Genomic DNA, 15,133 nt, shown 5'->3' with positions numbered 1-15,133 from the left:
AAAATATTTCACACAATAATACTTTAACACACATTTCTCTCAACACGATGTTATTGCAGACACATTAAGCTTTCTCAAGAGCCAAAAAAACACTTCCTGGACAATCAGAATTAACCAAAATCTGGAAGAATAGGAAAAACTTTCCTGAAAACAATCTCCCTCGCTGTTAAATGTCAAAATTATCGGCCATATTGGCAAAAATTTCGCTCCCGCTTGGAATTTTCTTGCAAGGTTGGTGTCAAAAAGCAAATGGCGGACATTGGCGGGATAACCTTATAGACCCGCGTCAAATCATTGCTCTACCTGCCGATTTTACTCTGAGGTTTTTTGAATTGTAACGGTATATTCTAGTACATTCAGAGAAAATCTGTAGATTTTCGGCAGAATTTCTGCATAGAAAATCTGCAGATTTTTGGCAGAAATTCTTCCGAAAATCTGCAGATTTTCGGCAGAATTTCTCCCTAGAAAATCTACATAACCTCCATAACTTCACAATAGAGTTGGTAAATTTCAAGAAATTTCATGAATTTCCGCCTAAAGTAGGTGGTGGCGACTGCTGTGAAATTTCTGAAATTTTACCATCTCTACTTCACAAAAATATTGTTGATTTATCAAGAAGCTGTAGAAGTTATAAAGAAAATGGTATGCTCTGCTTAACAAGCATTACCGAGTACACATTTTAGATAACTAAAAAGATGCGAGCAAAAATACTAATCTCTTAAAAATCACCCATGGAATGATACAAAAACACGAAATTTAGGTAAACACTCTGCTTAAAGTTTTCACTTCTCTATTCTCTACTTATAACACGACGTTGCAGAATTCTTTATTTTATATAAACACTGTGATATCACCAAGAATAACTCTATTGAATTTTGCAAACTTCAGTGAAAAATATTCCATCTTTTCTGGCACAACTGTCTGGAAAGTCTGGAATGTAGAAAAATCTACAGAAAACCGGCAAAATATCTACAATAATTCGTCAGAGTATGCATCAGGATTCGTCAGAAAATCTGCAAAAAATTCTGACGAATTTTGTCCCAAGCCCAAATAAAATTCGTAGGAATATCTACAGATTTCTCGGCAGATTTTCGGCAGAGGTGTAGATATTTTCTGCAGAAATCTTAAAGATATCTGACGAAATTATTTGACGGGGATTTTTGCGGACGAGAGTTCCCATAAAATTTGAACAAGTTTTTTGAAAATTTAAAAAGAAATTATTTTTCGAATTTATGTAATCTGTAATTGTTAGTTATCATACTTATTGTCCCCGAGAGGTTTTTCCTTATTCGAGTCAAGAAATATCAAAAAAGTCACAATATCTGCAAGGAAGCAGAAAATCGAAAATTCACAATTTTTGACCAAAAATATCTAAGCTCAGGAGTTAATTAGGATCCTGCAAAAAATATCCTAGATTTGGACATCCTTATAATTTGTAATTATCCACAAGAAACGGAATTTTATCGATTCTAAATAGTACAAAAAAATTCTTTTTTCCATGGGTACCCAGAGTCCCAAAGCAGACGAAAGAGTTAACTCTTTCACGTCATTAGGGTCATATATGACCCGGGGAAAAAACAATTTTTTTTGACTATTTACATTAATTGAAATCTATTGGTTTGTACACAACATCATAATAGAAGGATGTAAGATTTTTGGATAATTTTCTCAAGACTCCAGATATTCAGGAAAAGAAAATATTTGAGATCAAAAATCACTAATTTCGAACTTTGTGTAATGACTTTCTTTTTCAAATTTTTTTATATTAATTTATTTTTTTCAGCAAAAAGTTCTTTAGAAACACAAAATAGAATATCCAAAGATTGTATATTGCATATTTTGATAATAATAAACTACTCTCAATTTTCCAGAAAAGCGCGTAGAATTTTCCGGGTCATATATGACCCTATTGTCGGCAAGGGTAAAATTTTATGAAAGTATTTTCGTGCCAACAGTGCCAACAATGTGGTTGAGACAGTTGGGACATTGTTTTTCTTTGTGAAATCCAGAAGGAAAATATCTTGCTCCTGGACATTTCATCTTGTATCTGATGAATTATAACATATTTTGCAATATTTTAGACGCAGAGGTGTGCAAGAACCGTTGAAACCGAATAAATGTCAAAATAAGTTTGTTCCGGTATCGTTTTCACCATTGACGTACACATGTTTCATTTGACATTTATTCGGTTTCAACGGTTCTTGCACGCCTCTGTTTTAAAGTATTCTGCAAACATCCCATATTGTGCAATTGTATTGTGTGTGAATAAATATGTACAGTAGAGTCTCTCAAATCTGAATCTCTCAAATTCGAACGCCGTTTGGATTCAAAATGTCAATTGTGAGGTTATGTTGGAAAATTCGTATTCTCGGTAAATGAAAATCATATTTATGTGCTTCTTCCTGAATGTTTACATACATTATTATCGTATAAAATGAAAAGGAAGTATGTTATCAATGAAACTTGCGAGAAAGTACGAGATTTTGATTCAAAGTACAATTTAATTTCACACAAATATCGTTAGTATTGAAAAAATCGTTCGAATTTGGGAGGTGAGAAATGTCAAAAATACCCCCCGAGCGTTCGAATTTAGAAGACTCTACTGTAGATACAGTTCTCAAATTCGGGCATTTGGGACCGAAATGTCAACTGAAGTAGAGAGAAATTCGGGCAACAAATTGTTTAAAATGGTTAAAATGCAAGATTTTTTGTTCCTGCATACTCATATTGAGTTTATATGCTCATTGGTATTATAAATTTCATGAAAACCTCTTAATAATGCAATATCTCATCAAAACTAAGACAAACCGTGTCAAATTTGAAAATATTTGCTTCATTTGATAATCATAATTAAGCTTGAAAACTGTCAACAAACTTTTTTCAAATTCAACTGCTGCCCGAATTATGAAGTACACTCGTTATCCGGCTGACGTGGGGACAAAATGACATTTTGGTTTTTTTGAATCTGGTCAACGTTTTTATAATTTCTGCTGTGAGAATTTGTATTCTGTCGAAAAAACAATAGAATTTTCTTTGTGGTGTGTTCATGTTTCATTTTGTAGCACGATTGTGTGTCAAAAACTTTGATAAAATGAAAATAACACATTAATTCACTCTGGACAAACTGCATTGTTTCGTAAAAAATCATTTTGAATAATCAACTGCCAGTGTTTGGCAGCTGTCACCCGGATAATGAAGTGCCGGATAACGAAGAGCCGTGTGTAGCCCGATCTTAAAAGAGCCGAATTAGCGAGAGTCTACTGTAAGTTTATTTTTGCCAAGTACAGTAGACTCTCACTCAATCGACTCTTTCTCAATCGGGCGTCAAATTTTGTTGACAGTTTTCACGCTTAATTATGAAGCTAATTTGCTCAAATTCGCTGTAGTTCTTCCTATTTTATCGTGATTCTTTATAATTGAGCACTTTTTGTGGAATTTACAAAGGCTTTGACGCTAAATTCAATCGCTAAACCGGATGACATTTTGCCCCATATTCACGATTGAGAGAGAGTCTACTGTACCACTCAAAATATTGTGACAGTGACTGTTTAAGGGATTACCAGGAAGATTCCTTGAACACCAGGAGTACAGTGTTCATCAAGACAATCCAATTTGCCATGGTTTTGACTAAATTAGTAACTTCAAGCAAAAAAACTCTTAGAAAGCCCGTGATATAGATTTTGAAAATTGTATGTACACTTCCCTTGAGGACAATAGGGTCATATGTGACCCGGGGTTTTTCCGAGTTTTCACGTACTGGAATTTTTTTTTTCCTCTCTGAACTATTATATTTGATCATAAAGCATTAGGAAAAACTCAATTTTACATGAATTCACTTGCTGAATAAAAGTGTGACGCGAAGAGTTAAAGGGACGTTGCATCTGCCTGCAGCCACTTTTAAGTAAATTTTTGCGACATTTTATTCACTACAACCGACATCGTCCTTTCTATCAGCAATTATCATTCAACAATTCTTCATTGTTAGCAATGTATTATCAGCTCGATAACAGTTTCTTTTAGAGATGAATTGCTATATTATTGACTTCAGTGGCATAATTACAGTTCCATTGATTATATTGAATCCATTTTCATCTAAAAATAAATTTACGCTCGCTGCTGCTGGACTTGCTAATCAGAAAAATCAGATTAGCTTATCAGAAAAAAAGTCAAAAGATATTCCAAAAACTTTCGAGTGTATTTAAGATTGGTTTAGCAAAAGAAGAGTACAAAAACTGGGTAACATTTTCAAAAGTAACTTTTTTTTAGAAATTGATAACGCTTCTGATGCTCTTTCCTTCATGCATGAGATCGAATGCTTCATTGATCTTGTCCAAACCCATTGTGTGCGTTACAAATTCATCAATTAGCAACTCCTTGTTGAGATACTCTCCCACGAGCATTGGCACACTGTCGATACTCTTCCATCCACCAAAGGCACTGCCCTTCCAAGTTCTTCCGGTGACCAACATAAATGGCTTAGTGCTGATCTCTGTTCCTGCAGCAGCCACACCAATAATCACCGAAGTGCCCCAGCCTTTGCAACATGACTCCAGGGCAGCCCGCATCGTAGTAACATTCCCAATGCACTCAAAGGTGTAATCCAAGCCCCCATCGGTGAGTTCCACCAAGACATCTTGAATTGGACGAGCATGATCTTTGGGATTGACGAATTCTGTGCACCCAAAAGTACGAGCTACATCGAATTTAGCTGGATTTATGTCCACTCCAATAATCCTGCTGGCTCCAGCCTTTTTGCAGCCCATTGCTACGGCCAGTCCTACACAGCCCAGCCCAAAGACAGCACATGTAGAGCCCTGTTCCACTCTGGCGGTATTGAGAGCAGCTCCGTAGCCCGTGGGAATGCCACAGCCCAGCAGACAAACCTTATCCAGAGGAGCTGCGCGATCTACTCGGCACAGAGAAATATCAGCCACCACGGTGTATTCGGAGAAAGTAGACGTTCCCATGAAGTGAAAGAGTTTCTCACCACGGCAACGGAAACGGGTAGAACCGTCAGGCATCACGCCACGCCCCTGAGTAGCCCGAATCTTCTGACAAAGATTGGTCTTCCCAGATTTGCAGAACTTGCACTCGTTGCACTGGGGAACGTACAGAGGAATGACATGATCACCCTCCTTGAATCCCGTTACTCCCTCACCAACACTCTCCACAATTCCAGCACCCTCATGACCCAGAATCACCGGAAACACACCCTCGGAATCAAAGCCCCCAAGAGTGTAGGCGTCTGTGTGACAGACTCCCGTGGACACAATCTTTATGCGCACTTCATGAGCCTTGGGTGGATCTACCTCAATCTCCTCGATGACCAGTGGTTTCTTCGCAGCCCATGACACAGCTGCCCGGCATTTGATGACCTTGGGGAAGATTTCAGTGCTTCATTGGAAGATTCAAATGAAAAATTCAGGTGTTTTACTCACTTTTCCTGCAGTGCTTGACATTATTCAATCGGTAGAACTGATTCCGTTGGACTATTACACCACGAATTAATTAATGGACCGGATGAAAGCTTTTTTGAGGGATCCTAATCGACAAAAACGCAGAGAAACCAACGGGTCGTGTGCAAAGACCATGGAGATAAAAAGCATAGAAAGGCAGGCAGCACTGTAAGTATTTGAATTCGACGTTTAAAGGTTAAAAGAAAACTGAAAAAAACATAATAAAAAATTATAAAACCATTTTAAACAGATTTAAAGTAAAATAGATTATACAAATTAACCAGTTAAAGAATAAAAGTGGAACGGTGTAACCTAAAACATCTGAAAATAAAATAAAAACTCTCTTAGACAGTTTTCACACCTTCGATTTAGGCTAGACTAGGGTTTAGCCCGGTTTAGCCCGGATTAGCCCAGTAGTTTTCGAGCGTTTACTAAAAAAAAAATTAATCTACAAGTAACATCATCTGATAATTCATTTGATCTTACCATAATAAATAGGTATTTTTCCAAAAGTTTAATTTTACAATATAAAATTAGAAAAGTTAAACCATTATTGATAAACCTGCAACATAAACCGCATTAAAGAAACAAAAACAACAAAATATTTTTGCTTTAGTCCAGCCCTGAGCAAGAAAACCGAAGTGAATTTGGTGGTGCCTGTTGGCATTCTTCGAAATGCCGCGAAAATTCACGTAGAGAAAATGAGAGGTTTTTTTTAATGTGAAAATTGCTTAATTCCTTAGAGTTAAGTCATTTTCACAAGAAAATCCTTTTTATAATTTAATTGAATATACAGCTATTTGGGTTAATTGTAAATACTTGTCTATATTACAACAAAAACACTGGGATGAAATTTTGAGCTGGAAGACTCATATTCTTTTGAGCTGTCTCAAAATTCAGGATAGGTTTGAGAAAAATCCTTTTGTACAACACTATTTTGGTTAATAAGGAATGCAAAAGTACATATTACAAGAAGGAACACACCCTGCTAATAAGGATAAAATAGAGAAGAAAATATTTTGTCGCATTTCAGAGTTTTTGCAACCGCAGCGCCGCCAGACATTTGTCAAGTGAGTTATTTGTATCTCTATCTCTCTCTCACTGTTGAATTGCGTGCGATTTAAGAACTTTCCATTTGAAGTGTTATTTGGGTTATTTGCATTTAATTTCTTTGTATTTCTGGAAGATTCAAGTAAAAGGAGTAAAAGGGTTTGTAGTGAACAGCTATCCGTCTTCCGACAAAGATATCAAGAAGATAATTTTTTCTATATGAGTTTTTATGTCTGTTATGTCTTTTTGGCGCAAAAATATTTATCATGGCACCGTGAATGAACGGGATTAGTGTTACCAGTATGGCTATCTGTAATTTCTATTAAAATTATCAACAAAAAAATTTCCGATATTACACAACTTTTAACGAGCACAGGTCTGCTTTAGTCAGACAAAAAGGCAACCTAATCAATTCGAAAAGACGGACAACTCTTAACACTTGAAAAAGAGTACAAAACTGAGAAAAAAAATGAGGTTGCGATTAACTTTTTTTCCCCATAACTTTAACACTTTTTAGGTGTAAAAATATATCAACATTTTTTTATGGTAATTTTACACCTTTTTAAGGGTAAAATTAACATGAAAAAGTGTAACTTTAACACCTAATACACCTAAAAATCAAAATATTTACACGAATTTTGGATCAATACTGCAAGGTAAAATAAACATTTCCGGAATGTTATTTTAACTTTTTCGGATTTCTCTCAGTGAAGAGATTTCAAGCCGAAAAGTGCTTTTCTTCCTTTTGGTTGGACGGCGGTGTACACATACATTACTTTCTGAAAAAAAATACGACTAGAGGCTAAACGATTGAAGATATCAACTTGCGGTTTTCGACGACCCCCCCTCCCATAAGTGAACATTATTTTTGGTTCATTTCAAAAACGGCACTTAGGTTTTTTCGTGAATATATCGTGCTTAGACACCTATGTTCGAAAAATGTTTCAAAATTTTCTAAGATCAAAGTTTAACCGGTTTAATTTAACCACTTTCAATTGAAGGGCCTATTTTTCAACTAATTTGCTTAAAATTTAGATTTTTTTTGAAAAATCCCGGTTAAATTGGACTGGTAATGTACCTCTAAAGGTTATACCTTTCTCGGATACACTCGCGGGTTTTTTAAATCTATAAATCAATTAAATCGATAGTAAATCGGTATGCAGCACCCGAAAATCTTTCGAAAAGATAATTACACGGAGAGTTCTTTTTCGTGAGTTCGAGCACTCCGTAATGCTGAGACCAGATTTTCAGCCATCTATTTCAGTACAGTCAGAATCCATAAAATATTTATGGATTCTAAATATTTACGGTATTTCTAAGGTGTTTCGGGCAATGTTCTTAGTAATTTATAAATCAGTTCACATTATTATTTTGATTATCACTATTTTGATTATAATTACGTTAAACCGTCTCTCGGCTTAAGTCGTAAGTGTCTAGGTGTCTAAGGCATTACTTCATAGACTAATTTTGAAAAGGCGGATTATTTAAGAAACAATTCAACTTCATATAAATATAGGGTAGGGTGGAATAATCGGCTATCGCCATGTTTAGGAAAAAATTAAATTCATTTAATCATAACTTTTGAATCCTTGTTACAAGATAAGTCAAATTTGACACAAAGTTACTTAGATGTATTGGCTCTAGATACGTGAAAACAATAATCCTAGAACATAACGCTGGACTACTTAAAAAACTGATTTTTATTAATAATGCAAAAATAACCATTTCGTCGCCACTTTTTACCACTTTTCGCCAGTTTTGTAAAATTTGTAACCACTTCTCGCCACCCACTTGAAAAGAACCACACTCGTTTATTTTAGGCAATGCTATGAAAAGAATACATTCACCATTTCTCTTTCCTTGTGATCACTTTATTATTACTCTCTTTAAATGATTTTTCTTCACTTTTCTTTGAGAAATCAAATTACAGTAGACTCTCTCTCAATCGGGAATATGGGGCAAAATGTCATCCGGTTTAGCGATAGAATTGAGCGTCAAAGCCTTTGTAAATTCCACAAAAAGCGCTCAATTATAAAGAATATCGATAAAATAGGAAGAACTACAGAGAATTTGAGCGAATTAGCTTCATAATTAAACGTGAAAATTGTTAACAAAATTTGTCGCCCGATTGAAAAAGAGCCGATTGAGTGAGAGTCTACTGTATGGGGCTTTTGCAGAAAATAAACAATGCAGATTTGACAACTGAGAATGTACGAAGTGAAGTTAGCGTCGCCTATTGAAAAGATATGGCGACAGGTGGTAAAATCAATTCCAGAATATTACCACTTCTCGCCATGCCTCATTTTTATACAAAAATAATATAAAATGAAATATTAATTGACTAAATACAAATTTTATGCATTCCACAAGTGCAATTAAATATTCAATAAACAAATTATTTACCCAAATAGGTATTTTTGGCCTGATGAAAATTTGATGACACTTAGTACATTTGGTAAGAGATGTTGAATTCGATGCACTTGCTTAAAATATTGCTCTAAAAAGTAATCAAAATCGTGAATCCAAAACGAATAATTATTATTTTTCGATTCTATGCGTAGAAGCAGAAACAATACAAAAAAAATGCGACTCATTTATTTCATAAATTGCGAAAAATAGCGATTTCAATGTAAGTGGCGAGAAGTGGGGCACTGGCGAGAACTGGTGATTCCTTTATATACTTAGTTATTTATTTTATTTTAGTCAGATAGAAAACCAAACAGCCTTATTGGCTAGGTTTTTCAAACCTCTCTCTGTGAGCATACCCATCTCCCATATAAGTGACCTACGTGCATATGTACGGTCCCGAAATATACAACCAATGAAGGGATTTTCCATCGTTTTCATCCCGGAGGTTGGAATCGACACTAAGACGGCGATGGCCGCATGGGGGGTGGGAAAAACAGAGATGATAATAAAATTCAATTCAATTCAATTCAATTCCACCCTAAGTGTGCCAAATTTCGGCATAGTTGCATGCAAGCGCCAAAGTCTCAAGTTTGAAATGTATAATATTTTTAATACAAATTGATTTTTTTTTAATTACTTCTTTCTAAGGAGTGTTGCTTAGAACCTTGTAGACAGTTTATCGTTTTTTTTCTCTAAAATCATTTTTAATACATTTTAAAATGAATAAAAATGTAGACATAGCTTTGGTGCCCTATTTCGGCCACCTTAATTCTCATAGTTCCTTGCCCTTCAGGAATTCTTCCAATGCCTTTTTAGACCATCTTGCTCGTCGAAGCGATATTTTTTGTTCTTCTTTTGCAATGATCTCTAGAGTATGCAAAAACTAAAAAGTCATGGAAATTCGAGGAACAAAAAAGGTGCCCGAAATTGCAAGTTGGGCGGAATTTGGCACACTTACCCTATTTAAGTACTAAAAATAAATAAAAATATTAATTTTTAACGCATTTTCAGAGATATTTTAATATTTTTTTCGATGAATCTTTCGCTTAGTCCCCATTTAGTTTTCGGTGTCCGACTTTCTGCGCTGTCCGACTTTTAGAAAATTTCCCTACTGACCTCAGAGAAAATTAAAATATTTTTTTAAGAAGCTACAGGGCATTCTTAAATAAATTTAAGAAGCGTTCTTTGTTATCAAAGGTCAAAGTTTTGCTAATTATCTTTGCAATTAAATATCTCTCCAGAAATATCTAATCAGCACAGGCTTGAAATGTTCTAATCTATAAATAATCATTTGTTATCTGCTTCATTTTTAAATTTTTACCAAGATTGCTGTTCTAGATTCTTGCAAGGTTAAATGTTTACGGAGTTCTGGATGCATCAAAACGACCTTTTTTTAAATAAAAACTTTTCTTTTCAACAATCAATAAAGGTAACAATAAATGTTCTGTGATACCTGTAAATCCCAATGAATTCATCAAATCTTCGATGTGACTTCGGTGTTGAGATCCTTCTGGAGGATATTCCAGGCCTTGATGGCCTGCTTCTCAGTGAACTCGTAGCTCCAGAGCGAGGAGAATACAACATTGGAATGCTCCACGATGGCCTGATTGCTCAGTTGGGATTCAATACGCATCTTGGCCTCGTCCTCAGTCAAATTATTGCGCTCTCTGAGCCTCCGGATTGCTTCTTCTGGTGGGATAATTAGTGACCATACTTCGTGTACTTCCTTCTGCCAGCCTGCCTTGATCAGGACTGCTGCCTCAATGACAACCACTTGGTACTCTCCCTTTTGCCGAATATCTGCCACTTTCTCCCTGACAGCCTCCAGCAATCTCGGCCAGACAATCCCATTGAGTTCCTCCAATTTATCCTTGTGCTTGAACACAATAGATCCAAGGACTTTTCTATCAATTTTCCCATCACCACCCACAATCCCAATCCCAAAGTGCGACTTCAGGGCATTGAAGCAGTCAGTTCCTGGCTCATAGAGCGAATGGGCAAGTTTATCGCAATCAATCACAGTGGCCCCAAATCTCTTCAGACGCTCACACATTATGCTCTTGCCTGATGCAATCCCTCCCACTAGCCCAATGAGATACGGACGTTGATGCAGATTTGGTCTCGGCTCTGGATCTCTGATTCGTGTTCCCAGAATATCCATCCTCTGATTGCTGGAACTGATCTTGGTCTCTTTATCCCCAACATCCGGCTCCAATTCTAACAACTTGAGGCAGTAGATATCGAGAATATTCAAATTATTCTTCTGTCTCAGCTCATTGACCTTCTCACCTCCCCGGAGAGTCTCCTGGCTCACTACAATCAAATCCAAGTCAGGATCACTTGCCGTTGGACCAAAAGGATCAGCAATGGGTACCACTTCGTACTTCAGGGAGTGATCAATGTCTTTCAGGAAATTGGTAACATCGTCTATTCTCTGATCCACGGACAGAATCAATTCAGGAAGTTTCTTTGCTGAACAAAAAAAGAAGTGAGGTTAGGAATCTCAATCTACCGGAAACTTATCTTTGGGCAATTTTCTCACATTTAACCATATTGACATCAGTCACTCCCACCACAAGGCGCTTCTTGGTGCGCAAAACAGCATTGGACAGGAGGATTTTGTGGCCTAAATGGAGACGATCGAAAGTTCCTCCCAGAACAACATTGTCATGCATCTTAAAATTGTCTTTTGCGTCAACTTCCTCAAATACCCCCGTGTCCGGAACACTGTCCAGCTGTCCCAGTTGAACCACACTGGGTGCTCGGAGACCCTCAGCCAGCAGAGTGGCCTCAGATTGGGGAACAGCAGCATCAAACATTAGCACATCTACCTGCTCGCTCAGCTTCTGTACTCGCTGTCCTCGGAGGTTGCTGATCAATACCCGAACATCCAGATTGTTGCAGTGGACACTAGATGAGGCATAGATGCGATTTATGGCTGAGCAGTAGACAGGAATGCTCTGGATGTTGGTGTTTTTGGGTTCAATCTGAATGTACAGGGTCTTGAAAACATGCTTCCGAGCTGCCTGGAGGACACTAGGTACTCGAGATAAACTGGATGTGATGAGGAGACCCGTTTTTGCCATCTCACAGTGTCACTACATGCAGAATTATCACAATAAAAATATTTAATTAATACATCACGATGAGAGATGATGAAATTACCTTTGGCTTCATGGAGTACAACTACATGGAGTGGCAATTCGGGCAATTTGAAATTCTTACCGTTAAATTGGGACTTGAAGTTGGCTGCAACTCCTACCCGAATTCAATACCCAAGAAACATTTTTCTCTTCATTTACAACAGATTCAGATGTAGCATTATTGACAAAGATCCTGATCCTGAATCCTGATATTGATATAAGGTTTGATAAGGAAACTTTTACGAAATTCTACAAGTAAACGAGGAAAAGAGTTTTAAATATATTTTTTAAGTGCTTGAAGGATTCTTAAAACTTTGAAGCAAAAAAAAACGGTATAATTACCACAAAACTAACAAATTAACTGCATTATAAAACCAAAAGACTTTTAGTGACCTCATACGAAGATGATAGCGGGAATTATGGAATAAAGATTTAAAAGTCTCATGAAAAGCATAACATGATTCTATAAAACGCTCTTTATAAGAAAATATTTCTCAAAAAATATGTTAAATGATATTCAACTTTACAAATTAAGCTGATTGGCTTCAATATTTTATGCACCCATTATTTGAAATTAGACCCCTATAATAGCCCAAAACACATGAAACGTGTCAAATAAAAATATATTGAGAATTCTGCATTATCACAGAAGTAATGGAAATAGGAAGATGAAAACTTCCCGCGGTTGCGTCAGATGACAAAGATCTCTACGTGTTTTTCTTGTCCTGAAAGGATAAATAACCCTGACGCAATCGGAGGAAGTTTTCATCTTCCTATTTCCATTACCATTTCTCATGTCAGTACTTTTATAATTATCACAGAAGAACTCTATGAGTAGAATTTGAGACAATATTGAAAATATGTTATAGAATTCTCATAATAGTAGTGATTTTTTCTGTATAGTCTTATGGCCTCTACACACTAGAAGAAATTTCTTTAAAAAATGCCTTTTTAAAGAAAATTTCCCCTATCCTTGTAGGCAGAAACGTCAGGATTTTTTAAAAAAGCCAATTTTGATAATTCGATAAATTATGCGATGCACTTTCATCGCTTTTCAAAATTTGTTGAGGATTTTCATTCGGAACTATAAGCAATTTACACAACAATAATACTACTTACTAAAGAATAGAATTTTTTATTGAAAAAGATATTAAAATGAAAAAAAAAAGATATTAAAATGAAAAAAAAAGACGGAGCCAGGGATCGAACCCGCGGCACTCCCGTTGAATGTCCTGCGCTGTACCGCTGATCCACCACTGCATGCAGTCTCATTCGAATTTTCTTTATTATGTGCTGCATATTTTCAACTTTGGGGAATTTAACAAAAAAATTAACCAAATTTCGCACATTTTGAATATACTACATTTAATTTGATGCCTTTCTGCGTAGTTGAGCAAAGCCTCAGATTTATATGAATTTGATGACTCGAGTAGTTCCCTTGTGAGAAACTCAATTTTTGGATCGCGAGACCCGAGAAACCCAATTTCTTCATCGCGAAACCCGAGAAACCCACTCTTTGCATCGCGAAATCCGAGAAATCAGAAACCCTTGTCAGAAAAATGGAAATGAGTTACTCCTTGCTTCAAGATCATTATAGAGAAGAAAATGTTAGTTGGGTAGCTTCTTCCCATAAATTCATACGTACACTTCCAAGCGGGCTAGATGCCTGGTAGGCTCCGGTGAGTAATAGGAGATTGGGTAACAAATCCCAGTGGGAAGTCACAAACCTGAGGCTAACGAACAAAGGATCTGAGATCTGGTCCTTCTTCTAGAGAGGATTGGACGAGGGGCTAACAACTCTTCCCCGTAAAAGCAAGATTGTTATGAAAATTTGCAAGAAACCTCCTATAGGACGGACTTTACGCCAGGATCAGAGGAGATAAGTGCGAGCTCCTTAAAAGAACGTTGCAGCCACCTAAGGGTAAGTGTGCCAAATTTCGGCATAGTTGCATGCAAGCGCCAAAGCCTCAAGTTTGAAATGTAATGTTATTAATACAAATTGATTTCTTTATTACTTCTTTTTAAGGAGTGTATTACTCCAAACCTTATAAACAGTTTATCGTCTTTATTTTCTCTAAAATCATTCTTAATACATTTTAAAATGAATAAAAATGTTGATGTAGCATTGGTGGTCTATTCCGGCCACCTTCATTCTCATAGTTCCTTGCCCTTCGGGAATTCTTCCAATATCTTTTTCACGTCATCTCGTTTGTCGAAGCTACATTTTTTGTTATTCTTTTGCATTGTATTATCTCTATAGTATGCAAAACCTAAAAAATCATGGGAATTTGAGGAACAAACAATGTGGCCGGAATTGCAAGCTGGACGGAATTTGGTACACTTACCCTAAATAAGTTAAATTTTGATGTACGGTAAAACCATCAGGGTATTCTCTATTGCCTTATATGGGATGTTGTGCGTAATGCATTATACTTTTTAGTCAAAGTATCTCATGACTACTGATACCACTGATACTTCCTGAAAGGAAACTACTCTACGGACTCTACGACTAGGGCCCAAAATATCAATCTTTTTCTTTTATTCCTTATAGCGTAAAGTGCGTAAAGTGCTATAAGTTGGACAGGGTTTCTTCTTAATAAATTTAGTACTTCATTTTTATTTGTAAATTTTCAATGCTTTATTTTTATAATTTGGTTCCTTGTGCTTAAACACAAATTTTGTACTGTATTTATCAAGAAAAAATCCCTGTCCAACTTGTACCGGCGAATTGTCCAACTTGTAACACTATGTCCAACTTGTATCACTTTACGCTAGTTCTTTTTCGAATCTCTTAAAACATTGTAAGATTAAGAAGGTTCATGAAGACTATCTTTGGAAAAATTTTGAAGCCTTCGTTCTCTCTTACGGTATAGCTATTATTGAATTTTGAAATTTTCGATTTGGCAAATTTTTCTCTAGCCTTACCTAAATGAAAATTACTAACTGAGAGTCTATGTAAAAGAACCCTAGTAAGAGGCACACTTTTGCTTATTTATAGTTTACTAATTTATTTAAATTTACCTTATTATTTAATTATGCCCTACTAATTTTTTTCACTATTTTTTTTTGGAGAAA

General features: G+C 36.1%; 2 protein-coding genes across 3 annotated transcripts; both read right to left on the bottom strand.

Moving 5' to 3' along the window:
• Positions 1–4,174: 4,174 nt before the first annotated feature.
• On the bottom strand, positions 4,175–5,658 carry LOC129804521 (alcohol dehydrogenase class-3). The gene is made up of 2 exons (XM_055851875.1): positions 5,439–5,658; positions 4,175–5,375 (listed from the first exon to the last, which is right to left on the bottom strand). Exons 1-2 carry the CDS (start codon positions 5,457–5,459, stop codon positions 4,263–4,265), a joined length of 1,134 nt encoding a protein of 377 aa, XP_055707850.1. The 5' UTR covers positions 5,460–5,658; the 3' UTR covers positions 4,175–4,262.
• A 3,879-nt stretch (positions 5,659–9,537) lies between these two features.
• Positions 9,538–12,141, bottom strand: LOC129804516 (bifunctional coenzyme A synthase). 2 transcript variants are annotated; one of them, XM_055851869.1, is made up of 3 exons: positions 12,081–12,141; positions 11,458–12,013; positions 9,538–11,387 (listed from the first exon to the last, which is right to left on the bottom strand). In XM_055851869.1, exons 2-3 carry the CDS (start codon positions 11,999–12,001, stop codon positions 10,390–10,392), a joined length of 1,542 nt encoding a protein of 513 aa, XP_055707844.1. In that variant the 5' UTR covers positions 12,002–12,013; positions 12,081–12,141; the 3' UTR covers positions 9,538–10,389. The 2 variants fall into 2 exon arrangements, with proteins under 2 accessions (XP_055707844.1, XP_055707843.1); XM_055851868.1 differs by having other exon boundaries at positions 10,281–11,387; positions 11,458–12,100.
• Between the last annotated feature and the right edge of the window lie 2,992 nt (positions 12,142–15,133).

This window comes from Phlebotomus papatasi, chromosome 2, assembly GCF_024763615.1.
Source record: "Phlebotomus papatasi isolate M1 chromosome 2, Ppap_2.1, whole genome shotgun sequence".
Lineage (NCBI taxonomy): Eukaryota > Metazoa > Arthropoda > Insecta > Diptera > Psychodidae > Phlebotomus > Phlebotomus papatasi.
The sequence above is the reverse complement of the archived record's forward strand: the minus strand, read 5'-3'. Positions and strand labels throughout refer to the sequence as shown.

Coding starts and splice junctions, on each gene's coding strand:
- LOC129804521 (XM_055851875.1), bottom strand. CDS start 5,459: ATGTCAAGCACTGCAGGAAAA. Junction 5,376..5,438: donor TGTCAAGCACTGCAGGAAAA/GTGAGTAAAACA, acceptor ATCTTCCCCAAG/GTCATCAAATGCCGGGCAGC.
- LOC129804516 (XM_055851869.1), bottom strand. CDS start 12,001: ATGGCAAAAACGGGTCTCCTCATCACATCCAGTTTATCTCGAGTACCT. Junction 11,388..11,457: donor TGATGTCAATATGGTTAAAT/GTGAGAAAATTG, acceptor TTTTTTGTTCAG/CAAAGAAACTTCCTGAATTG.